Source organism: Callorhinus ursinus, unplaced genomic scaffold (assembly GCF_003265705.2).
Source record: "Callorhinus ursinus isolate GAN/ISIS: 27379988/994484 unplaced genomic scaffold, GSC_fseal_2.0 scaffold9, whole genome shotgun sequence".
Taxonomy (NCBI): Eukaryota; Metazoa; Chordata; class Mammalia; order Carnivora; family Otariidae; genus Callorhinus; species Callorhinus ursinus.
Window position 1 is genome coordinate 43,431,641 of NW_027397071.1, and position 26,861 is coordinate 43,458,501.

A 26,861-nucleotide genomic window follows, 5' to 3' on the forward strand; every position below is an offset into this window, starting at 1 on the left:
TTTGATCAATTATAGAGTGTCAGACTGTTTACCTGTTGGTTGTTAAATTATGCACACATCGACTACCTAAGAATTCAAACAGAAATGACCATGTGATGATTCCAGGATGGACTGTGACATTAAACATTTTACCAATAAACTATTTAATAGGTTATTGTTTATATTGAAACTTCCAACTATTCTGCATTTAATGCTTCTTTTGTAAGTGTGCAAGTAACACGTTTATTGTGGAGAATCTGAAAAACAAAGAAAAAATAGAGAAGAAAATAAAAATTGCCCTAATTCCCCACCTGGAGATTGTTTTTAAATTGGATTATACTATGTAGTAAACATTTGTTTTTACTTTTAACATCCTGAATATTTCTTCACGTTATTAAATATTTTTCAAAAACATCATTTTAAATGGCACCATTGAAATACATATATATTATGCAAATCAGTGGATGTCCCATAATTTAAACTGTGCCCTGTGCCTTATTGTTGGCCTTTTCAGTTTTCCTAATTTTCTTTTGAGGTGAATATCTCTGCACAGAAAACTTAGCCTACATCTCTGATTCCTTCTTTAATCATTTAGCTACTCTTTAACAAAAGTTTTTTTGAGTATAGTTGACACACAATGTTACATTAGTTTCAGGTGTACAACAAAGTAATTGGACAAATTTATAGGATATGCTGTGTTCACTACAGGTGTAGTTACCATTTGTCAGCATACAACACTGTAATTGTCACTGACACGGTGGATCTCTGAGTGGATGATAGGATTCAACATTCTGGGTTTAAATGAAACTGTATTTTGACGGAAAAAGAAAACTATCTTAAATCTAAATATTTGCAAGGATGAATGTTCTTTAAACCTTGACAAAGGCATATTTTCTAGACTTTCACTTGACTCCTGAGATATAAAGGTGTGAAATATAATAAAGATAGCCCTTCTGACATGTATATCACAAAGCTAATTTATCTTCTACAATCCAAGGAATAAATACTTTTATACAATCGGTTTTGCCTTGCCCCTTTCAGCCAGAATTTGAATACTTACATAGTTACTGACGTTTTTTGACTGTTCTAATAGAAAGGTATCTATCTAGGCATAACATACGTAATGAGCTATACTGAGCCAACTTACACAGAATTTACAATTCATACTATTTGAAAGGAGATGGTAATTCTTATGTACTAAATAAAGTGGTGGTAGGCTGCAGGCTTCTTTTATGATTTGAAGGTCCTTTATGCAGTGATCGATTAATGGTTCTGCATTACCAAACATCTTGAAAGTTTAAATTTTTTCTTTTTTTTTTAAAGTTAATAAATTTTTATTTGAGGAATTTTACATGTGATTCCTTCCGCTTCCATTCACCGTAGTTCCTCCAAAGTCAGAATCATAATCTTCACAATAGCCCTTTTAAAAAGAACTGTTCAATCCACAGTTGTCACTGTCAGTCCTACATAACAGGAACATAAAAGTAAGGTTCCATTTCCAGAGATGATCATGTAAACTGAAGCCAGCCTCCCTCTATTAAATCTATTGTATTACAAGTTGCATGGATATTAGCAGGAGTGATTTAGCAAAAGACACTTGCAAGAGTAGAAATCTAGGCACGCACTGTTCAATATACTAGCCATGTATGGTCAGATTAGAATTTGAAATATGACTATTACCAAATCACATATGGCTTTTGTTCCATTTATACTGGACAGTGCTGATCTAGTCAATGGAAATAGAACACGGTTGATAAAATGTTCCCAATAGGCTGAATGCTAGCAAAGTAGCAGAAAGATAAAAAACCTAGTGGGAAAATTTTTTATGGTCATGTCCACAGCAAATGAGAAACTGCATTCTCAAAGCCTTGGTAATGACCAAGTTTAAATTTTTTCTTTAAAAAAATATACTCTATTAGGTAGAAATTTAAGGAAAGCAGACATATAGATAATACATTGATTTCCTAGTATTCCTCAAGCATCCACTGGTCTAACCCTGAACGTCAGAGCATTCTCTTCTGGAAGCATATACAATCGTGCAATAGCCTGGGGCTTGGGAACAGGTATACTTTGTATATGGAAGACCTTAATTATTCTCATCTCATTTTAATTTTTGCAACTCCATTACTAGATGGGAAAGATATTCGGTAAGCATGTATTAATCATGTTTTAGAGAAGGGAGAAATTAAGATCCAAAGTTAGGTCATCAGTCCCCAGCCTAGATGCAGAGCTGAGTCAGGTTTATGGTGGGTCTCTAACTCTTGGTGTTTGCCAAAGTCAGCTACTTCTAAAAAAATCTTCCCCAAAAGCTTTATGAATCTAGTCCCTAGTACTATTCATTTGCCCATTTTCTAACTTTGTAATTATCCTCTCTCCTCAGTTTTCCAAAAGATACACTTGGGGTTTTCCTGAAGAGGAATTTTTGTCTTTTGTTTATACCTTTTACCTTTTGGTTTCTTTTCTTTTTCAAGTTAAATCCTTATTCATTTTCCGGCTTTGCCACAGAACTTTGCCACAGAACTACTAAGAAACAACTTAACCATAGAGGTACATATATACATATGTAAGAGGCCTTCTGGGCCCGCCCTTTTTTTTGCTAGTGAGTTTACTAAAGCATAGAGAGTAAGTTGCTTGCCTAAAATTACACATCACGGCAGAGCCAGCAGTCACTGTTTTGAAAAATTTTATAAAATTATGTAATAGTAAAGATGAAATAACACGATATCTAGTAACATTTTTAGTGTTCATGAGCTGTTTATTTTCAGCTTTCAGATTAGATAAGGCAGAAGAAACTTCTGAAACAGTAGAGCATAGAATGCTGAGATGATTTGGCAACTGGAGAACAACACCGTAACTAGACTGGAAAGACTGCAATTATTTCTTAAACCTACAGTGAAGCTTCTTCCCATGATAATCCTTCAAATTATGTAATTAAGTGATTTAAAGCGCCCAGACTGGTTTCAGTGTATTATAATGTAGTACATTTATCAAACGATAGAGGGAAGTTCCAGTAGAGCAGGTTATTCTCCCTTAGCCTAACAACAGAGGATTATGAAAAATAAAACATCATAGATAAAAATTGGCTATGAGGAAAGTTCTCTTACACATTTACATTAGGAATAAACTGGAAATGCATAAAAGTTACAAAATGGAGTCTAAGGACAAGTAAGCAATTTTATTCCCTCCCCCACAAGTTAATTTTTCTGGGTTTATTCATTTATCATCTTCAATAGATATTTATGACCTATAACTCAAGGCATTTTTTTAATTAAGAAGTCAAGTACCAAAGATTTTTAAATGTGTAGTTATAAATCCTGCTGCAATAAAACAAAATCCAAGTGCAGAATATTGAGAACTGTCTCCTTGGTTAGTGCTTTGTGGATTTAAAAGATCATTATCTCTGGAAAAGAGAGAGATCGCTTTTTTTCCTTTAGGTGGAACAAAGCAGTTGCCCTTGACCCTAGACAGGGATGGAGAATTTAGGGGACACTGGTATAGTTGTGTTCCTGGTTATCACAGGTACAAAAAGAGCTCTCTATTCCTGCTCATAACCAGGAGGAGGCAAGAGGCCTCCGAGAGTCACGTGGAGCCTGGGGAAGATGCTGTCAGAAAAGCTGCATCTCAGGGCAACCAGAATTAATCTTACCATTCCCTTGACCAGATCACTATACGAGGCTGGTCAGAAGCAGCTATCATGAAGAGTATTCATGCATTTGCTAAAAAAGTAGCCTCTGTGCTGTCCAAGCACCTTGTGTTTTGTTTGTCCTTTTTTTCCTTGTGTAGGGAATTGAATTGGACTAATAGGAAAAATTATTTCTATTAGAAATCTACATATTCACATCAAAGGTTTTCTCTAAAAGTCCGAATGTCTGAAAAATATTTGCAAAAATTGTAATCACTGTTTAGCTCCTTAAGTATTGGTAAATCAACAGATGGATGTTAATTTGCATTTATGTTCAAGATTAGATGGATTTGGGAGTCCTACTTCCATCCCTGCTGCCATTTGGAAATGACAATATCATGCTTACTGCCTTTAATTCTAGTTATTGTCATATTTCGCGTCTCATGATTTCCGGAAAAAGCTAGACTGTCTCTCCCCATGCGCCAGCTATTGGTTACAGAGCTTGGTTTCATAATTTCATAATCACAGCACTGTCCATAGTAAATTTTAGGAAATTACAGAAAACTAATCAATGTAAGGCATATGAAACCTATATTAGCCTAATAATAATTTAAAATTATTAGGCTCATAAAAACTAATTTTAAAATAATCAAGGAAAACTGTGTAAAATGACTGAAATCCCATTTTAATTAGCAATTTTGTTAATTTTCCTGATTATAAAAAGTTGGAGAATTTCCATACTTTATTTTATTTAAAAAATGAAAATGTTAGTTAAGTGAGTTTGTTGGGGTTTTTTTAAGATTTTACTTATTTATTCGAGAGAGAGAGAGAGAGAATGAGAGCATGCGAGTGGGAGGAGGGGCAGAGGGAGTGAGAGAATCTCAAGCAGATTCCACGCTGAGCGTGGAGCCTGATGCAGGGCTCGATCTCACGACCCTGAGATCATGACCCTGAGAAATCAAGAGTCAGACGCTTGACCAACTGAGCTACTCAGATACTCCTAAGTGAGTTTTTAGATCATTCTAGACCAGGCCAGAGCACTTCCTGGAAGATGGTAGGCAGTCAAATATATTTAACTGTTGGATGAGGTGAGGGGTTAAAAGAGCAAAATACAACCTTTCCAATAGCTTATAAAAGGAAGAAAAAAGAATTAATAGACACATGTTTTTCCTAAGGGAAACCTATTGAAAATATGATTTTATACCTTTTAATCAAACACACTGAACTTTAATTGATGCTGCTAGAGTAACAAGAGTTCATTTTTACATGTTGCAAATTTAGAAATTGAGATTATTTAAACAGGAGTTAAGATGAAGTTTACTTTTACTTTATGTTTAAAAAAAAAAAGTTTCCTAAGAAAGTGAACAAAGTAAACAAGCTCACTGAGATGTTCTATCTATGAGAGATGGTAAATCATTTTCAAGCAAGTTCCTCCCCACCCCCTTGCCACATCTGTTGAGAGCTCAGTCTGTAGGTGTGTTAGTTTTCTACCGCAGTTTTCTAACAAATTAGTATCAGTTTAGTGGCTTAAAACAAGACCAATTTCTCTTACAATTCTGTTAGAAGCCTGACATGAATCTCACTGGGTTAATATCAAGGTGTCCATGGGGCTGCATTCCTTTCTGGAGGCTCTGGAGGAGAATGGGAGACTTTTATTTCCTTACCTTTTTCAGTTTCTAGAAGCCATCTCCATTCCTTAACTCAATTCATGGCTCTCTTCCTCTGTGTTCAAAACTGGCAACATTGTATTCTCTGACTCCCTCTTTCTTACCACGGCTGGATAAAATTCTCAGGTTTTAAGGACTTATGTGATTACATGGAGCCCACCCAGATAATCCAGGAAAATCTCCCCATCACAAGACTCTTACCTTGAGTCATATCTGCCAAGTCCTTTTTGTCACATGTGATAACGTATTCACAGGTTCTAGGAACTGAGATGTGGATCTTTTTGGCGGCCATCTGTGTACACAGGGAGAGGTAGCGTTTAGTTCACAGGACTATGAGCCAGCATCAGAAGATACTGATGGAGATTGACTTATTTTTAAAAATTGGTGTATAATAATTCATATTTATTAATGAAGGCAATTATCATCAACTTCTTTTAAATAAAACTTTCACTAATTGTTTGAAATGTTTTTATGTATATACAGTTTTTAAAATAATTTAATGATTGTTTAATGGTAAGTTATTGTTTAATAGTAATAATTCCATTGCCTTCCACAAGTCTATGTATTTCACATAATTTAATTATATAACAATATAGCTTTATATATATGAACTATCTTATATTCTGTTTTCACCCAATTCTTAGATATACTTCTATCCGAATAGGCCATATTTTATTAAGTTTTACTGCTGATGTTAGAGATTTATGTGTTTACAGTTTCTTACTAATGTAGATAATGCTTCACTGAACATTGACTTATTTATACAGCTGTTTTTGCTTTTATTCAATAGGGAAAAAATTCCTTTGAAAGAAATTTATAGGGTAAGAATATATGACTATCTTCAGGTTGTCTACACATTCCCCTCTTCTTATTTGTTTATAGAACCATAATTTTGTTCAGGTATTGACTATATAAGAAGCAAGTGCCATTGTTGGGATTATGGGTTTGTGGTCCAGGGTGTTTTGGATGTTCAGGGATGTTGACTTCAATTTGAGATATATGACCTAAGGACAAACTACCAATTAAGTGTAGGCCTCAAGAGAGACCTTGGGTTCAATGAAAATGTCCTGTGAGCAACAAATGCAAGCCCCATTTAAAATTTTAAATTTTCCAGTAGTGACATTTTTTAAAAAGTAAAAAAAAAGGAAGCAATGCCAATGTTAATAGTATATTTTATTTTATACTATATATCTAAAATCTTAACATTTCATTATATAGTCATTATATATTCCAACACCTCAATTTGTTCTGGCCACATTTCAAGTGCTTCATGGTCGTGCACAATTAGAAAGATGAATTTAGGAGCCAGTTATAAAGTCAGCACCTTTCTTTGCTTGTAAATGTGAACCTGTGTTTGGCTTGTTTCCGGGGATTTTTTTTTTTTTTTTTTTTTTTTTTTTTGTTAGTAACACTGTAATGAACAGTCATATATAGAACTCCTGGCGCAGGCCTTGAGGATGGCATATTCCCAGGCTTAGGATGGCTGGCAGGTAGTAGGTGAAATGATGCTCACTTTATTCTCCAAGGTGGTTGCTCCAGTCTACATGCCAGCTATGGTGTGAAAAGAGTCCTTATTGCTCCTGCCCCACATGAACATTTGGAAAAGTCTCATTTATTCATTTTGTCAAGCTAGTGGGTGTAAAATTGTTTCTCATTTCCTCATAATTTGCATTTTTCTGATTCTTAATGAGCTGGAAGACCTTTTCAGAAGTATATGAACCTTCATTTTTTCCTCTTCTATAGATTTCTATGGAAATCACAAATATTTATTCTTTCAAATATAAATATACTTAGATATATGTCATATATTCATATATGTGTCACATTATATATTTATTCACAAATATTTTTTGAGTGGTATCTATTAAGTATTGGTCTAGGTATTGGGAATATACTCATGGGAGGAAAAATAGTCCCAAATCTTGCCTTCCAGGAGTTTATATTCTAGTGTGTGTATATGGTGAAAAGGGAGAGACAAAAACAATTTAAAAAGTGAAGCAGCATATGTCAAGTGTTGTTAGCAAACCTCGGTTTAAGTCCGGCTCAGCCATTTTACGTCAAGGCTTAACTTGGCTTCTGCAATTGTAAAAAAGAGATGGTAATAATACTATCTTCATTGTTTATTCAGTGCATATGAAGAACTTGACACAGCTCTGGCAAATTGTAAGGAGTCAGAAAATGCTAGTAATAAGTATCGTTTCCCCCTTTTTTGCTTCTCCTTTTTCTCTGTAATTTCTTCTCAGAACTTCTGAAGTTTAAATATGTTTTGGTTTGTTGAGGTGTTGGCTTTCATCAGGGTGTCAGCCTATTGGTACTTTCTGTGACACGACAGATGACCTTAGCTAATTTTGAGATGTGTTTTTGAGATTTCAAGAGTCTTAAATCCCAAGAACCAAGAGCCTGAGAACGTGTACTTTTTAAAAAGCTACATCATGTCAAATGCCAAAAATGTGGGAAAATCTGTAGGAATGCCTTGTATTCATTCACGGCTGTGTCCTGTGAATGTAAATTTTGCCTGAATTAATCATTTCAATCTAACAACCAATTTACTGTAAACCATGCGCAAAGTACTGTATAGAGGAGATGCATGTGACCTTGTTAATATTTGGAACAATTATTTGTCCTTCTTTCTTAGATCATGATGTTGAAAATGATCTTCAATCAGACATCAGTTGAGCACTGCAAGACTCACACTGAAAAGCTGAAAGAATGCAACTTCTTCTTAATAGCTGTTCGCCTGGCTTCACTGAACCAGATCTTGGATCCCTGGGTTTATCTGCTGCTAAGAAAGATCCTTCTTCGAAAGTTTTGTCAGGTAGCAAATGCTGTCTCCAGCTGCTCTAATGATGGACAGAAAGGGCAGCCTATCTCATTATCCAATGAAATAATACAGACAGGAGCATGAAAGAGAACACCTAATCAACTTGCATGTTCACAGCTTTTGGTAACAAGTAGCCATAAACCTTACTGTGAATTTAGGCATCTCTGGCATGCCACTGTTTATGCATTGAAGGAGAATTTTGATATAAGGCTAAATGGTCTCAGAGGCATAGATAATCCCCCGTGTGCCAAAAGTAAACAAAGGAAAATATATTATTAACAGTCTAGTGTTTTTGGGTCTCTGCCATTTGTAGCTGAATATGTGATTATTTATGAGATGAAAACATTTTTTTATAAATGATCTTGGTCTGTGGTGGGGATGGAGTGGGGAAAGTTAATATTCCAGTATACCGAGTACACGGGGGATTGAATCCATAGATCATCAGAGATAGACAAAAATTTGTTTTTGTTCAAGGACCTTGGTCTTCTGTATTCTCTTTCTTTCTTTCTCTCCATGTCACTCTTTTCCCCTTATATTTTTTAAAAAGTTGCATTAGGATAAAAAAATATAATGTATCCATAATGTTCAGTGGTATTGATGTAAATATTGCTCAATACATAAATTATCTGTTGAACTTATAAAGTTTAAGTTTTCGTTGTGTCTGTAATTAGATTTACTCATTATCTAAATAGAGCCAAATGCATTTATTTGAAATATGACAGGATTCGTGACTATCCAAATTACTATATGTTATTCTTTTTGAATACATTTTTAATTCCTAAAAGCCGGATAAGATTCATGAATCTGATCTTGAGAGTCAGTAGAGTGATTTTTCAAAATACTATTTAAGAACTGATTTGAGAACTTAATATAGGTACTGTGGTTAATTATCTTCCCTGATCGTTCCACCAAAAGTGTTCTCTAGTCTTTTGGATATTTAAATGTTAACTCTGATTTCAAGACCAATAAGTATTTTGAAAGTTCCGTAAAGACTTTGCATAGTTTGGCCTATTTTAGAATAAGAAAATTAATAGTATTGAACGCTCATAACACTTTCTCTGTTCTCCCTTCAAAGTAGCTCTATATCTAAATATTTATTATTAATTTGCTTTTCTTATACTCTACATGTGTACAAACCTTGATAGCTAAGCTTGGTATCTTTTTGGCACAAGTAGATTATTACACTAAGTTTTGAGAGTTGCACTTAAAAAAAAAGAAAACCTTCCAACAAACATAGCAATCTTTTAAGTGAGACCTACACAAAATGCTCTTTGTATCCTTTGGAGCATTCATTTTGCAAACTCAGTAACATTTCTCACGAAGATTTTAATTTACAGCTTACCTTTTGCATTCCTAGTTTTAAAAAATTTGAGATTTCTTTTATATTTCTTTATAGTGACTACTTTTTCCCCCTGTGTTTAGTAGGCATTTGAGGAATAATTGATTTTAATAAGTACAATCTGTCTATTAGATGAATATATAAGCCATCCTAGGTCAGTCAGGAATAATCAATGTTTATTATTATTATTATGAATAACCATGTCAAACTGAGTGGATAAACAAGGTTTGCTAAGAGTGCTTATGTAATTCATGATGGTTCCATAGCCTACATTTTAGAAAAAATGATATATAGCATAATACTAAAACCCCGATACAAAATCTCTCTATGCTATAGAATTGGATTATCCCACAGGTCACCTCATGAAGAATTAGACAAAGCTACCTCCTTTTTCCAGAAGAAAAGAAAAAAGTGCACTTAGAATAAGTACTGACCTTACAGCAAAGAGGCTTTACCTCTTGAATGTTCCTCTGGCCCCAGGTCATAATCAGATAGACGCACACACAGTATGGATTTAAGTGGTATGAGTGTGATTGGGTTATCCTTCCCAGGACCTAGCACAACACTTGAAATGTAGGAAGAGTTCAGTATTTATTCAATGAATGAATGAATGAATGGCTGCCAAAATCGAGTGTGCATCGGTGAGGTGCCTGCCATATGATTGAAGGGCTACCTGCCCTTATAGTCCATCAAACTGATAAGGTGAATGATTGCTGCTTATTTAATTACGGAAATATGAATTTCTCTTCAAATGTGTAGTAACATATTGCTGTACAACAAAATGCTTTATTTGTATTAATAATTTAAGAGACTGATCCTTCCAAATGGTAATGGAGATTACTGTCAAAGAAATACCACTTTTCATCCAAGCACAGAAATACAGAAAGACAAAACAGCCTGAAACTTATCCTTAAGTACAAAATAAATTTCTGCCCAGGGATACATGGCAGGAGTGGATACATGGCAGTTTTTCAACAAGGTTGAAAGGGAAGTGGAGAAGGAAAAATGACGTAAATAGCATGTGTTTTTTTACCCAGGCAACCATTGGTTCATCCAGGGAAAACCTGGTAAGAAATATAAGTCCCAAATGATTTCAGCATTTGGATGATAGTTGAAGTTAGATTTCAGAGATGTTGTGCAGAGGCCCTGGATGTGGTCAGGAAGTGGACACTGAAGTCACTGCAGAAGAATCTGTGTATCCAAGTTTAAGTGTATTGGTTTTTAAATTCATTCTCATATACTTTGTTTATCTACGTATATGTCTGAGCAGGAAAAGAAGATGTGCACATAAATTATGACGATTCTTAACCTGACAGTATTGGTTAAAAAAAATAGAGGCCTAGGAAACCACATGGGAAGAAGTGAGTGAGTACAATGTAGAAATTAAGGTACAATCAGCTATTGTAGATTGTACATAGCAGTGCTGATTTTCTAAATGATGAATTTATGCAGCTAAGCTGTGTCATAGAAGAGAAGGATGATGTGCTCTCCGGTAAGAATATTTTACTTTTCAAATAAAATCAGTGCAGCAGATATCTCAAAACTATTTTAAATGGAAGAAACAAAATATGTTATCTTAAGTTTTACCAAAATTTGCCTAATGCTGTATACCAAGATATTTAACAAATCTATTAGATGTGTTTAATCATGGCAGGTTTAAATGACTATGAATCAAAAAGTGCACATCTATTTCTACTTAACACTTCTTATCATAGAAAAGATCTCTTGACTGTGTTATAGAATAAAATTGTGGAAGCTCGTGTAAAAGTTAACTGCAAGAGACCCTGGGACCGGGGCTGGCATTGGGTAATGGACCAACTAGAAACTCTGAAGACAAAACAGTATTTTTCAAAGGTGGTCAGTCTGTGGCAATATTCTAATAATAGATTTTCAAGTGAATTAGACCTTTTATTCATTGATACTTTTTATATATCTGTTGGCGTTGAGTACTAATTTGTGACTAGTTTCAATCTTCCCGTGTCAACAATCACTTAATGGTTCTTTTGTATTGGGATTAAATCAGAGACAGAAAGTAGAAAAATTTTTATGATTGAAATTTTAAGCACATATATTTCTGCTTATTTTTTAATACTTTAACCTCAAAAGCTTCTCTCAAAATAAACGGGATAACGAAGATGAGGAACACAGAAAGACTGCAGGGTATTTATTCCTATGAGCATACTAAAAGCTTAATGTAGAAAAATTAAAATTTCTATGATTTACCCATGTGGAAAGTTAGACCATCACCCATGCCAAATCTTCAGAGATGTTGTTTATTACTGGTTCTGTGCTTGCATATGTCTCAAAATCTGCTAGAATTTAGGTTTAAATAAATGTGCAGAATTGTGCACATAATTGAAATTATATCATTTTAAAAGTGAAGACTATTTAATACTGTGGCTACATCCAGAGGACTGCTATCTGAGTTGCAATAAAATTCTGATAAGAGGTGGCATACATCTGTGATGTTTCCTAACCTAGGTTTTGATAGAGCCCATTCACAAAATTTGAAAATCAACCTAAAATTCACATGCACATTTGTTAAAGAGCTGTATCAGTTCAGTATTCCGAGACAATGAACTGGTGGTGATTACATATGAAGCATGAAACAGAGAATTAGGGAAAATGTTAAAATTAAAATTCCATTATATTGGCATCATTTATATAGATACTGATTTCATAAGAAAGTTCATATTCAGCTGACTTACTCCCACCCAAAAGGTTTCAATTTTATTAGAAATTTGTATCTATAGTTATCAAGGAAAATCTTTTACATGTCTTCCTTGAATGCCTTTTTTGGATTGAGTCCACCTTGAGTAAAACTGAAGTAAAAAGGATAGTGCAGAGTGACCTTGTTCTTAAAGTGACAAAGGGAAAACTAAGATTGTGCCTCTCTCAGAAAGACTTTAACAAGTCTTCTAGAATTAATGAATTTTTTTTTTAACGAGGAGATTGACAATTCATGTTAAAGTCAGATGGAAAGATATCTTCAAAGCATGCTACTTAACATTTTCTTTCTCACTTGTCCCTGTTCTCTACTCTTTTAAAGAACAAAAGAGCAAAGAATTTTTATTTTATATGTTCTCTATTTTATAATTCCTAAAATGAGGACTTTATTTAAAGGTTTATAATTTATACAAGTTGAATTGTAAACCATTACATGATGATACCATAAACTGAGTACATTTTGATTCTCTGGAAAAACAATTCATTCAGATATATACCATATTCATTTATATATCACTCATTTTCTTTATTGAGAATCAGAATTCTTTCATTTTCAGAAGTTTTAAATCAATCAGTTTAATATTATCAACAACCTAAATATTTACTGGATTACATATTTCTTCATTAGGAACGAGACTGTGACCCCAAGCCCCTTGCCTCCAACCTGTTTATTCATTTTCTCAACAGAGAGAAAGTAACAGAAATATTTACTGTGGGTGAAACTGGGATTAGAGAACAGCTTCGTATTTCTAGCATGCTTATGCCTTAATATATGAAACAGAACTGAGTCTGTTTTTTCAGTAAGTCTGTTTTGATGGAACAGTTTTATTATGGGAGTAAAGATAGGAAGGAAAGAGATCATCATGAGGAACAAAATCAGACTTTTCAAGCTTTTTGAGCATTTTGGAGATGATTCCACCTCTAAAGTTATTTTCAAAAGTTCAGCTCTTACATTCTTTTGTCAATTGCTTTAGAAAACAGAGTATTTTGGCCTCTTAAAGTGAACCAGATATCTAGACAGAAGGTAGCCAATCACCAAATTTCAATAGTCATTTGAAAATAGTTTCTTTATATATTTTCTGTTTGTGTAGAAGTCAAAGCGGTAATGTCAAACAGAGAAAAACGCATATGACTTACTGATACGCTCCAGTGTTCTTTCAACATTTGAAAAGGTACTATGTGAAGTAGGCGAGGGGACTGGGTGTAGAGAACATAAAGAAAGACATGGAGGGCACCTTGTACATTTCCAACTTGTTAAAATTCTTCATCCTTTTAGGCCATTCCACGGAATCAAAGAGAGGAAGGGACCACATTTATCTTTATACATGTGTCAGGAGGGCAAAACAAGGAGTAGCCTTGTTTTCTCTTTTCTCTAAGAGCAGGTGTTAAGTTCACTCAAGTCATCACTGACTACTAAATTCTCTTCCTTCCATATATATATATATATATGTATATGGAATTTGTATGAAATATTTTACTTCTCCCTCTTCTTTTACCAAATATTTATGTACAAATAGTGTAAAGTTGAACATTTCTTTACTCAAACAAGTTAAAAATAGGCACAGATTATCTTCATCCGTTTACAATAAATGAGTGTAAGTACTATTTATGTGGTATATTTAAGTAAGAACTGAAACCATTGGCACTTTAACCAATAATGTAAAGCTCAGCATAGAAAGCGTATGTTTCTCCATCTTTCCTATTCAGCCTCCTATCCCTACACCCTTGGTTAAATGGGAAGGAATACTTTTGTCATCTCTGTGTAAAGTTTTTTCGGAGTTATCCTAAGCATAGTTAAACACATCTTCCAGTATATTTTAAAGGTTGGTCTTCAGGATTGTGGAGGCAAAGAGTAAAAGAGACTTTGAAAACTACATCAAAATTTTGATGGCATTCAAGTCATAGCTAGTCTGTGTATTTAATAAATGTATGTTTTTCACGTTGTGTTTGTCAATGGAAAATAAAGTTGAATGTTCTGAAATGTTCCTGTCTTTTTTTCCTGATGCCAACTCATGTCAGGAATATTTTATTTATAAATGTGTTAAATATTTTGCTGAAATTCTACTTGACACGCTTTGTCAAATAACAGCACAATGTAATATGCAACAGCATTTTGCTAGCTGGATGATTATACCGTTTTGTTTTACATTCCATGATTGTGTACGGTACAAATTATCACTGATTTGCTGTAGATCTGAGGGGCTCTTTTCCCATTTTCAACATGATATCTATTCATGTTATAATCCCAGATTTTTTGTTTTTAATACAAAAGCACATTTATAAATCATTCTCAATTTAGTTAATTCTCTCTTTTGTGGGTTCTAGTGTAATCTATAGACAGCCAACCAAGGAATTGTCCTTGCTTATAGTCAGACCCTTTGATAGATTTGTACCTGGGTATTGGTATGAGATGATTACTGGCAGAGACACATTTTGGGCTGCCCCAATACCCTGTTCTATGTGTTCATTCAGGTCAATCTGCCTCTTCCTTCTTTAGTGAAGGGAGATGTTCTGTAGAATATAGGCTGCTAAGATAAGCTTAATAAAAGTAGCACATCAGGCTTGCCCTTCTTCCTCCTAAGAAAAGGTATTTAGGGAGAGCTCTGACAATGCCTTCTCCCCTGGGGTCCTAGCCTCCCAACCAGCTTTTATGGTCTTATAGTCTGTGCTCTGTAGCATCAGGTAAACATCATGGTGGTACCTTCTGGTAGACCAGAAATACCACTATGATGTTGTTGAACCTATATGCCATAAAATAGGACACTGCTCAGTTTCAGGTCCTTGGAGGACATGGGTTCAGACATCCTTAGATATTCTTGGGGGGTTGTTGTGCTCACCCATACCAGTTTTGAGCAAATCCAGTTTGGAGGTTGGGTACGCAGAATCCAAGCCAGTCCCCTGGGCTTGTTCTTTCCTTCAACATGTATTTGTTGCTGTACCTATTATGTGCCAAGCATTCTGGTTGGTGTTAAGACACAGGATTTTTTTCTAAAAAATCAGCTTTCAATGAATGTATAATCTGGTCGGGAAGAGGAAATAATTTGATAAGAGCTGCTTTTAGAGTAAGCGTACAGCGAAAGTAGGAAACCATTTCCTGTAGAAGATGAGAGTTAACCTGCATTTTGGAGAAAGGAATGGATGGTAATTGGGAAGGGGAGGGCATTTTGGGATACTTTTTCACTTCATACTGTCCCAAATTATCATTTCCAAGGCATTCAAGCTAACTAACTTCTAGGGGCCCTGTGAGAAGTATAGGTCTAAATAGAGCATATATCTATAGCCTCTCAGGTTGGGCCAAAGTGGCATGGCCTTGGGGCAGGATTTCTCCTCAGCCCCTTGGCATATTGGACCAAATAATTCTTTGTTATGGGGGCTGTCCTGTGCATTGTAGGCTGTTTAACAGTATCCCTGGCCCCTACCCACTAGATGAGAGTCATACTTCCCTAGCAGAGACGATCAAAAAAATGTTCCCAGCCATTGCCAAATATACTATGGGGGACCTAACTTCTCCCAGTTGAGAATCCCTGCCTTAGGGCAAGGGCCATGGCCATCGCGAAGGTGCTATATGTGTCTGAGGGTTTGCAGAAAAGGCCATCTATGGGATCTTGGATCTGAGAGGCACCATTCTGGCATTTCCCGAAGTGGCAGGCACTAGAATGCCAGTTTGTATCTACTGCACAAAAATGTGGCATTACCACTACTACAACGCCCGGATCATCACGGGCCCTGATCCACTTCTGTAATCACATAAACCTATCCACAAATGAGGAGGTACAGTTTCTTAGAAAGTATCACCTTTCTATTGATGTTTCTAATCCCTATTTTGTTCTTGATAAGAAGCCATGGAGTTATATGTCTCTCAAAGGGAAATCTAAAGGGAATGAGTCCATTTCTCCCAGGACATTTGAAAATCTGTTTTAATTCCTCTTAAGTTCACATTTCCAGACACGTGCCTTAGGAGGAGAGAACTAGTTTACCAAACTCTGTCTTTTGTGGGATTTTGGCATATTTGGTCAGTGTCACAGAGCTGTTGCAGCTTTAATCTGAAAGATGATTTTTATCAAAGAGCTGTTCCAACTCTGGGCAAATGTCTCTTTATTGGCCTGTGTTTTTCTGAGCTCATGCCAGTGGGCCAGTACCTCAAGTATAGAGCAATTACCACACATTTTGAAGACAAAGTTCAACTCACGATCTCTGTAACTAACACTTAAACCTGTGGTTTGTATGGAATGGGAAGCTGAAAAACTTAAACCCCAAATCTGACCCAAAAAAGTTAGAACAGTACTCATTGGTCTACTGTAAATTTCTGAGGCCAAGTAAGAAATGTCTATGGATAATCAGTGTTTATGCCTAATATTCTTATGCAGTTTTTAAAAGAAGGCTTTGAATATAATATATAAGGTTGTTTGAATTTCACTTTGACAAGAACATGGGAAGAACATAATTCTGAAACAATTACCACCAATTGGGGTCTTTTCAAATTAAGATTTAACTAGAACGTACCTGATAGAACACTGGCTTTTAATCACTTTGGGATCAGGGTCCCCTTTGGCAATCAGATGAAAGGTATGGATCCCCTCCTCACAAAAAGCACAGACAATTTTTACACAGTGTCAGAGACTGTACCGCCCTCCTGAGTTCTGTCTGTGGACGCCTTGGAAATTTATGGACACAGGTTAGGAATTCTCACTGTGAGAGAGTCTTTATGATTCAAGGAACTTCACGGCTTTCCATGTTTGGTTAGAAAGCTAAAATCTAAAACTGGAGTTTTAAGTCAACAGAATTACTTCCTTGTGAATGCCAAAATTCCCTGACATCTCATTATATGCCCGTAATAGTAAAGCAACATAATCAGGGATAGAATTATTAAAAGAGGAGCTGCAATCTTTTCAAAAATCTTGCCATCACACGGGTAAAAGAAAATAACACAATCCCAACCAGAAGAGGGGCCGCATAGGCTACTCACGAAAAACAGGTCGAAAGCGAAAGTACCTTTTTTTTTTAACTTCAAGTAATTCAGTGATGCATTTGTCTTATAACAAAGAGCTTGTTTCAGTTTTCCCTTGTGCTGACCCAACAAGAGATTTAAAATGAAGCTATTTAAAAGTCAATTAAAAAAATCACCCCACCTGAAAAATACAATTACCTAAACACAAAAAATCTGAATGGTTAGAATTTAACTTTCTGTTACTTTCTGTTAATAACTCTGTTATGTTACATGTGTATATGGATACATACACATTTACACTTCTGCATGTTCTTTGCATTGCAATTTAGAAGGAAGGCAGCAAGGATGACCTTATTGATTGATCCTTACAGTGAGAATGCAAGGCATACACTTACAGATCTTCCTACAAATGTAAAATTAATGACGCTTTACGCCAAAACTTAAAGCTATTAGTAAAATGCTGTATTGATGTTTATAGTTTGTGTTTCTCTACAGGGAAAAGTCTAGAGCAATTAATGACATCTATCTTTGCATTTTTCTAGCCTTATTGAGGAAGATGGAAATGAGATCTTAAAGCACTGGAGTATTTGTCTATTGGAAACAACTCTTTGATAACAAACCATCCTACATTCTGGGTGTTTGTACATGAATTGGACAGCTCTATGAGGTGTGCGTAAAATTGCAAGTCGATTATCATGAATCAGTGATTTGGAGTCTTCTCCCTTAGAAGATCCATGAAAAGCCATTTTTAGAAGAAAAGCTATTTGTATTTTTTCTTTTTTTTTATTATGTTATGTTAATCACCATACATTACATCATTAGTTTTTGATGTAGTGATCCATGATTCATTGTTTGCATGTAACACCCGGTGCTCCATGCAGTACATGCCCTCTTTAATACCCATCACTAGGCTAACCCATCCCCCCACACCCCTCCCCTCTAGAACCCTCAGTTTGTTTCTCAGAGTTCATAGTCTATCATGGTTCATCTCCCCCTCCAATTTCCCCCCTTCATTTTTCCCTTCCTACTATCTTCTTCTTCTTTTTTTCTTAACATATAATGTATTATTTGTTTCAGAGGTACAGGTCTGTGATTCAACAGTAGCACATACCCTCCCCAGTGTCCATAACCCAGCCACCCCATCCCTCCCACCCCCACCACTCCAGCAACCCTCAGTTTGTTTCCTGAGATTAAGAATTCCTCATATCAATGAGGTCATATGATACATGTCTTTCTCTGATTGACTTATTTCACTCAGCATAATACCCTCCAGTTCCATCAACCATGTTGCAAATGGCAAGATTTCATTCCTTTTGATGGCTGCATAATATTCCAGTGTATATATATATATATACCACATCTTCTTTATCCATTCATCTGTCGATGGACATCTTGGTTCTTTCCATAGTTTGGCTATTGTGAACATTGCTTCTATAAACATCGGGGTGCACGTACCCCTTCAGATCACTACATTTGTATCTTTGGGGTAAATACCCAGTAGTGCAATTGCTGGGTCGTATGGTACCCAGTAGTGCAATTGAGGAAGCTCCGTACTGTTTTCCAGAGTGGCTGCACCAGCTTGCATTCCCACCAACAGTGTAGGAGGGTTCCCCTTTCTCCACATCCCCGTCAACATCTGTCGTTTCCTGACTTGTTAATTTTAGCCATTCTGACTCATGTGAGGTGGTATCTCATTGAGGTTTTGATTTGGATTTCCCTGATGCTGAGTGATGTTGAGCACTTTTTTCATGTATCTGTTGGCCTTTTGGATGTCTTCTTTGGAAAAATGTCTGTTCATGTCTTCTGCCCATTTCTTGATTGGATCATTTGTTCTTTGGGTGTTCAGTTTGATAAGTTCTTTATAGATTTTGGATACTAGCCCTTTATCTGATATGTCATTTGCAAATATCTTCTCCCATTCTGTCGGTTGTCTTTTGGTTTTGTTGACTGTTTCTTTTGCTGTGCAAAAGCTTTTTATCTTGATGAAATCCCAATAGTTCATTTTTGCCCTTGCTTCCCTTGTCTTTGGCGATGTTTCTAGGAAGAAGTTGCTGTGGCTGAGGTCGAAGAGTTTGCTGCCTGTGTTCTCCTTTAGGATTTTGATGGACTCCTGTCTCACATTTAGGTCTTTCAACCATTTGGAGTCTATTTTTGTGTGTGGTGTAAGGAAATGGTCCAGTTTCATTCTTCTGCATGTGGCTGTCCAATTTCCCCAACACCATTTGTTGAAGAGACTGTCTTTTTTCCATTGGACATTCTTTCCTGCTTTGTCAAAGATGAGTTGACCATAGAGTTGAGGGTCCATTTCTGGGCTCTCTATTCTGTTCCATTGATCTATGTGTCTGTTTTTGTGCCAGTACCATACTGTCTTGATGATGACAGCTTTGTAATAGAGCTGGAAGTCTGGAATTGTGATGCCGCCAGCTTTGCTTTTCTTTTTCAACATTCCTCTGGCTCTTTGGGGTCTTCTCATTTACTTCTTTATTTTTGGCTCAGTAAATATCACAAAGATTAGGTCATGTAGATTTTCATACACTTGGGTTTATCAGTGGTGTGTGTGTGTCTGTGTGTTTGTGTCTGTATCTGTGATGTCCGTTATATCTCAAATGTGTATTCCTTTTTAAAAATTTTTTATTGTTTTTAATTTTAATTCCAGTGTAGTTAACATATAGTGTTAGTTTCCTGCGTACAATGCAGTGATTCAACACTTCTACACATTACTCAGTGCTCATGTCAGTATACTCTTTAATCCCCATCATCTGTTTCAACCACCCCCCCACAACCTCCCCTCTGGTAACCATCAGTTTGTCCTCTATAGATAAGAGTCTGTTTCTTGATTTGTCTCTCTTCTTTTTTTTTTCCTTTGTTTTGTTTTCATTTGTTTTGTTTCCAAATAAGGTGTTTGTCTTTCTCTGACTGACTTATTTTACTTAGCATTATACTCTCTAGCTCCACCCATATTGTTGCAAATGGCAAGATTTCATTCTTTTTTATGGCTGAGTAGTATCCCATTGTATATACAGACCACATCTTCTTTATCCATTCATCTGTCGATGGACACTTGGGCTGCTTCCATAATTAAGCTATTGTAAACAATGTTGCAATAAACATAACCGTGCATATATCCTTCTGAATTCGTGTTTTGTATTCCTTGGGTAAATATCTAGTAGTGGAATTACTGGATCATATGGAATTCTATTTTAAATTTTTTGAGGAACCTCCATACTGTTTCCCATAGTGACTGCACCAGTCTACATCCCCACTAATGGTGCATGAGGGTTCCTGTTTTTGCACATGCTCCCCAACACTTGTTTTTTGTGTTGTTGATTTTAGCTATTCTGACAGGAGTGAAGTGGTATCTCATTGTAGTTTTGATTTGTCTTTCTCTGATGAAGAGGGACATTGAGCATCCTTTCATGTGTCTGTCGGCCATCTTTAGGTCTTCTTTGGAGAAATGTCTGTTCATGTCTTCTGCCCATTTTTTCAACTGGATTATTTGGGTTTTGGGTGTTGAAATGTGTGTTTCTTTTCTTAAATACATTTTATTTTTTAATCACAATATTATGTGCATCCCTTTAAAAGGTCAGATAGTGTAAAAAGACTCTGTTCTCAGTCTATCCCAACCCCTAGCACTCTACTTTCCTCTTTTTTTTTCAACATTTCTTCTAGCATATACGATCATATTTCTAAGTAATGTACTTGTGTTGCTGTCTCTTGCTTCATCAATTTTAGACATTGTATGTTGATTTATTTTGCTGGATTTAGCTCTCTCCTCACCCATTTTCCCATTATAGTTATAACACAATTTTTATTAAATCAGTATTCAGTGTTTGCATTTTTCTGACAATGCAGATATCCCTCACTGCTGAGTCATAGTACTGCGATCACGTTTACTTTCTGGGACACATTTTTCTTTTTTCTAAATGCAGATATCCCTCACTGCTGAGTCATAGTACTGCGATCACGTTTACTTTCTGGGACACATTTTTCTTTTTTCTAGAGTTAGGAACTTACCGAGTTAAACTTGCTTATTAGCTTTCTTTGGGCCCAAAACTAAACCTTAAAGTTTTCCAAGTGCCCAAGTCTATCTGATCATCTTTACCCGCTTTGGAATCCTGGGTTTCTTGCCATTGACTCTTTTGCCTCTTTTTTTTTAAATTAGATACCAAATATTCTAGATCCTGTGTCTGGAATTATTTCTTGAATTATTCACTGATTTTGAACACACCTGCTTTAAAATGGGCTTTTTAATAGAAAAGAAAAAGAATCAAACTCCTAGAAAAGAGAATGGTCTTAAGTAAACATAAACACTAATAATAATGGTGATAGTAACAATAGTGGTAAAAATCATTTTATGAGCAACTATACTTTACATATGTCATCAAGTTCTCATGCCAATACCACAAGACAGTTACTGTCATCAATCTCCATGTGAAAAGGCTGGGGCTCAGGGAGGATAAATCACTCCACCAAGTCCACCGAGCTAGTGAGAAGTGAAGCTGGGGCTCTCACCTGCTTTCAGGTTAGAATATATTTGACCCATGATCCCTGAGCAAAGGATTACTACTGTGATTATTTTCTAAAGCTTCAAGTTTATCTTTGAGGGCTCCACGAAAGCCCCACGAAAAAAAGGTTTTGACTATTGTGCTGCCTGGGCATTTTCAAACAGCCACAATCTTGGGCAGAAGTAGAGAGGCAGCTTCTCCAACACTACTGATTAGAGTCAGCTAACGAGATTCTTAGCGAAAATCCGAACGTCCATATGCCCAACCTGGGCATGTGCACAAGCCTGCAAACATTCTGACCCTTCCTTATTAGAGATGGATTTGCTCCTGCAGTGGAGGGAGTATCAGCTGCCTGATCGATGGCTGCACAGAAAGGCTGCTTTGCACTTCCCTCCAGGCCTGTGGGTGTTGGGGGATGCCAGTTTATCATGATGTAAGTTACTAAGTATACATCTCTTTCAGCCCCATTGTCTTTGGTTTCTTTTTTGTTGTGGTTTTTTCCTTCCATACTTCCTCTCCTGCTTATAAGGTAACTCAGGAGCAGCCTTACTGAGAAGCTTCCTAACTACAGGGGGCCTCCTGGAAGACTATGTACAATTCAGGATGGAAGAGAGGGAGAACAGGCCTTTGTCAGGCGTTAAACCCTTCTGTTTTTCATCTCCCCTGCTTAATTTTGAGATGTGCTCAAACTTCTTCCTGCACAATATAGTACAGTTCCAGAGTGGAGAATATTTTGTCTTTAAGAACGAGAAAAACTGCCCCCTGTTTTTGAGTCTTTCGTCCCTTGTTGCTAGCAGGCAAAAGCTATTTGGTATATCTGACATTTTATTCATTCACCAATATTCTCTTCAACTAGCTGCCCTGATTTCCACAGAGCTGGTCAGACTGATTAGAAAGGGTGCAGAATATTTTGCTCAAGGGAATAAAATCTTGGCATCTCCAAAACTTGAATTCTGTTATCAGGAAATGGATTCAAGTGGCAACCCACCAGTAGCTGTATAATTTGAAAAATTGATACATCTTGCAGTTTATCTTTGGTCTAATCTTGCATGTTATCTCTACTATTTCAACATAATTACAGTAGTCAAAAATTCTCAGGCATCTCAGGGATCAATTAACATTTATTCAGAATAGGCTCAACCCAATTACATGTAAATCTTTACCTAATATTTTTTTTTAACTAATGGGTTAATTAAACCAAATCAAATGAATCAATGCTTAGGGCAAATGTTTGAAAGGTAAATTCCCATTTGTCTGCCATCTTCTATGTAATTTGCTTGAGAAATGGAGCTTGCAGATTTTCATATGATTTGTTATTAATAATATAATTTAAAAAATAATGTAGTAATTTATGGACCTCATTTCATGAGAGTAAGTTTTAATATGATAATACATTTAGAAAAAATTAAAATAACAATGAATAATTACATACATTACTTGAAATTCCTTAATGGGGAACACCATTCTCCATTTCATTGGATGAAGAATGATCCTGTCAAATTTAGGGGATCTTTCTCAATCGCCCAAGACAACTATTTGGAAGGGATAGAGGGATATTCTTGAAGAAAGGCAAGAGACAACTAAGATGTCAGCTAGATAAGTAAGATCTTCTTTCAGGAGATGAGTATCCTGTGGGGTGCCTGGGTGGCTCAGTGCGTTATGCATCCAACTCTTGGTTTCTGCTCAGGTCATGATTTTATGTGTCATGAGATTGAACCCGGCATTTGGCTCCACATTCAGCAGGGAGTCTGCTTGAGGATTCTCTCCCTCTGCCCTTCCCACCACTTGCACTTTCTTGTGCTTTCTCTCTCTCTCTAAATAAGTAAGTAAATAAATAAATCTTAAAAAAAGAAGATAAGTATTGTGGTCAGATTACCAGTAAGATTATGAAAGTATGTGTTTTGGGGGCGCCTGGTTGGTTCAGTCAGTTAAGTGTCTGCTTTCGGTTCAGGTCATGATCCAAGGGCCCTGGAATCAAGTCCCACATGGGGCTCCTTGCTCAGCGGGGAGCCTACTTCTTCCTCTACTTGCTTCCCCCCTGCCTGCCACTCCCCCTGCTTGTGCTCTCTCTCTGACAAGTAAATAAATAAAATCTTCAAGAAAAAAAAAAAGGAAAGAAAGTATGTGTTTCAGAGTCAGACCTGGGATCAAACTTTGGTTTAATACTTGTGGAACTTGAAAGTAATTCCTTAAACTCTTTATGATCTTTGAATATGAAGAATTGGGATTTTTGCACTTACTTTATAGGGTAGTTTTATGAGGATTAAATATGTAAATATTCCGGAAGAGTGATGGGCACAATAAATATGTAGGGGGTATTGTTATTGGTGTTGTTATTAGTAGTGATAATAGTAGCCACAGTGGCAATGTCAATTGCTTGCGGAATCTATAAACAATATTGGTAAAGAGGCAAAAGACACCCTGATCCCTGTACTCATTCCTTAATATTATGTTGGGAGACCCGAGCATATTGTGTTTGAGAGGATGGGAACCAAAAAAAAGACTACGTTTGGTGGCACGGCCTAGTTCTGTTAATTTGTTAGTAGACTGACCTTAATCAAATTAACTTAACCTTTTGAGGTCCCTGGGTGTCTCAGTCGGTTAAATGTCTGACTCTTGGTTTTGGCTCAGATCATGATCTCAAGGTGGGATGGAGCCCTGAGTCGGCCTCTGCGGGGAGACTCCCCTTGGCGGGGAGTCTGCTTGAGGATTCTCTCTCCCTCTCCCTCTGCCCCTCCCCTTTCTTTCTCTCTCCTTCTCTAAAATAAATAAATACATCTAAAAAAAATTAACCTTTCTAAACCTTAGTTCTTTAGCTATAAATGAAGATAATAATCTTATCTAAAGTTAACACATTTTTGCAAATATTTAATGAAATGTTTCATGCAAATGCTTACCTAGTGCCTGACACATTAATAAGACTCAATAGATGTTATTATGTTATTATAAATTATTGTCATTAATATTAAAAGGAAGCTCAGAAGACTTAAGTCGACTCAGTTTCTAACTGAGGCTGAATGCCCTCACAAGCATACAAATTTTATCCAATCTTCTCAAGACTTAGGATGAGAAAATAAGGATGTGGGTCAACTTCATAGGAAGAGGAAGAACTTTTAAGAAACAGCAAAATAAAGAAATTTAAGTTTTCTTTATGGCTTAGTGTATGTCTTTGTGAGATAAGGAAATGGTTCCAGTAGCACAGAAGAGGTTTTGTGGTTTACTTATTTATTTATTCTCCAGAGTTACTGAGATATAGTGGTCATAGAACATTGTATTCATTTAAGCTGTATAACACAATGACCTGATATATGTATATATTGCAAACTGATCTCTACAAGTCTAGTTCATATCCATCAGCTCACATACTTACACTTTTTCTTATAATAAGAACTTTTAAGATTGACTCCCTTAGCAACTTTCAAATATACAACACAATATTGTTAAGTATAGTCATCATGCTGCACATTACATTCCCAGAACTCAGTTATCTTATAACTAGAAGTTTGTACCTTCTGACCATTTTTACCTATTTCCTCCACACACAGTCCTGCCCCCCACCTCTTACGACTACCAGTCTATTACCTGTTTTATGAGTTTGGTATTTTCAGATTCTGCATATACATGATATCATAGAGTCTTCATCTGTATTTATTTTACTTAGCATAATGTTTGCAAGGTGCATCCATGTTGTTGCAAGTGGCAAGATTTATTTCTTTTCATGGACGAATAAACTCCATCCCATTATATATATGGAAAGAACACTTAGATTGTTTCCATGTCTTGGCTATTGTAAATAATGCTGCCATGAACATGGGGGGAAGATATCTCTTCTTGTTTCCTTCAGATATATACCCAGAAGTGGAATTGCTGGATCATATGGTAGTTCCATTTTTAATTTTTTGAGGAATCCAGAAGAGGTATTTTGAAAAGTCCCTATGATAATGCCTTCAAGTGACATCCAGGAAAAATAAATAATAAGGCATACAAGCAGAAAAGTGAATCTCCGCACAGTAGTTCTTGTCCAAAAAGCAAAAAATAGGATCTGGTCAAATCAGTGAATGCTTTCTTACCACTATTTAATGTAGATTAGTGTAACATATGTCTGCCACCTCAATTTCCTGATCTATTAAGGACCTTGGGGGTAATAATTTCTAGTTTATAAGGTAACTGTAAATATTAGAAGAGATGCTGTAGGCAAACCACTTGGTATTGTTGCTTTTAAAAATAAAACAGTCATTTTACTGGCAAAAACGGATTTATTTGGGAATAGCAGAGAATTGCAATTCAGGGCAAGCAAACTATGGCAAAAACCATAGGCTAGTCCATCAAAGGAATTGAATGTTATTTTATGGAGAAGGAGGAAGTTGGGAGGGGTTTCTTTGAACAAAACTCCATTGGAGAAAGGCAACAGTTCATTGATGATTGTTTCTCATTATCTGAGTTGCTGGGGTAGTCAATTCTTGTAGGAGATGCAATGCGCATCTTTTCCTGTAGGGGCCTATGACTGATGATTCTTTCCTATTGACCTCTCTTCTGTTGGCATCTGTAATTGACAATTCTTGACCTTGAATGGTATGGCATGAGAGTTCCCCTTTCTGGCCTTCCTACTCCATTATAGTGTGGAGTCTAATGGAGTGGATACTCCATTATAGTATCAGTTTTCACAGTATGCATGCCATGTTCCATCATCATAATCATCATTTAATATACAAAATCCTCATAAATTTCCCCAGGTCCAGACAGAACAATAACTTATCTCTGGGTAACTTCAGGTCATTTGTTTTTCTCTAGCTATAAAGTCAGTAGAAAAAGGAACTGCCAGAGAATTTTTGGACTGTGATGCATAAGGGAAAACACACAATAAAAAAAAAGACATTAAATCAGTTTAAATTAGGATGGAGGTGTTCTCTTTCCTCTTAGTACTTGGATTGAGAACAATAACAACTTGGTCATTAGTACCATTACTTTTCTGGTGATGACTATATCTCCAAGAAAGAAATGAGGATCAGACTATTTGTATTGGATTTTGATAGATTTTGATCACTGATTAAATGAATAATTTGCTGGATTTATTTTGTCATTGATGCATCTTTAATGAAACCCTACCATGTGGGTCTAGGTCTTGGGGAGCCTGATGTTTATCAGATTCCAGATTTAAGGTTCTCTGACTCTTCAAAGTGACGTATCAATTTTCATTCATTACATTTAGGACTTTAATATTTTTCTCAGGCAGTGCAGAAGAACACAAAGACC

The 26,861-nt window shown here is 36.0% G+C and overlaps 1 protein-coding gene and 1 non-coding gene across 4 annotated transcripts in view; one reads left to right on the forward strand and one right to left on the reverse strand.

The window, feature by feature from the left end:
- PTGER3 (prostaglandin E receptor 3) overlaps positions 1–26,861 on the forward strand; it is a 176,932-nt gene that overhangs the window by 23,077 nt on the left and 126,994 nt on the right. For all 3 annotated transcript variants that reach the window (XM_073896529.1, XM_025871842.2, XM_025871840.2), the window contains exon 2: positions 7,904–8,083. In XM_073896529.1, the coding sequence (XP_073752630.1) occupies positions 7,904–8,083 (180 nt within the window). The remainder of the gene's footprint in view (positions 1–7,903; positions 8,084–26,861) is intronic.
- LOC112824095 (small nucleolar RNA SNORA32) lies at positions 1,736–1,860 on the reverse strand. Its single transcript, XR_003208226.1, has one exon. It is a non-coding gene; the product is annotated as a small nucleolar RNA SNORA32 (small nucleolar RNA).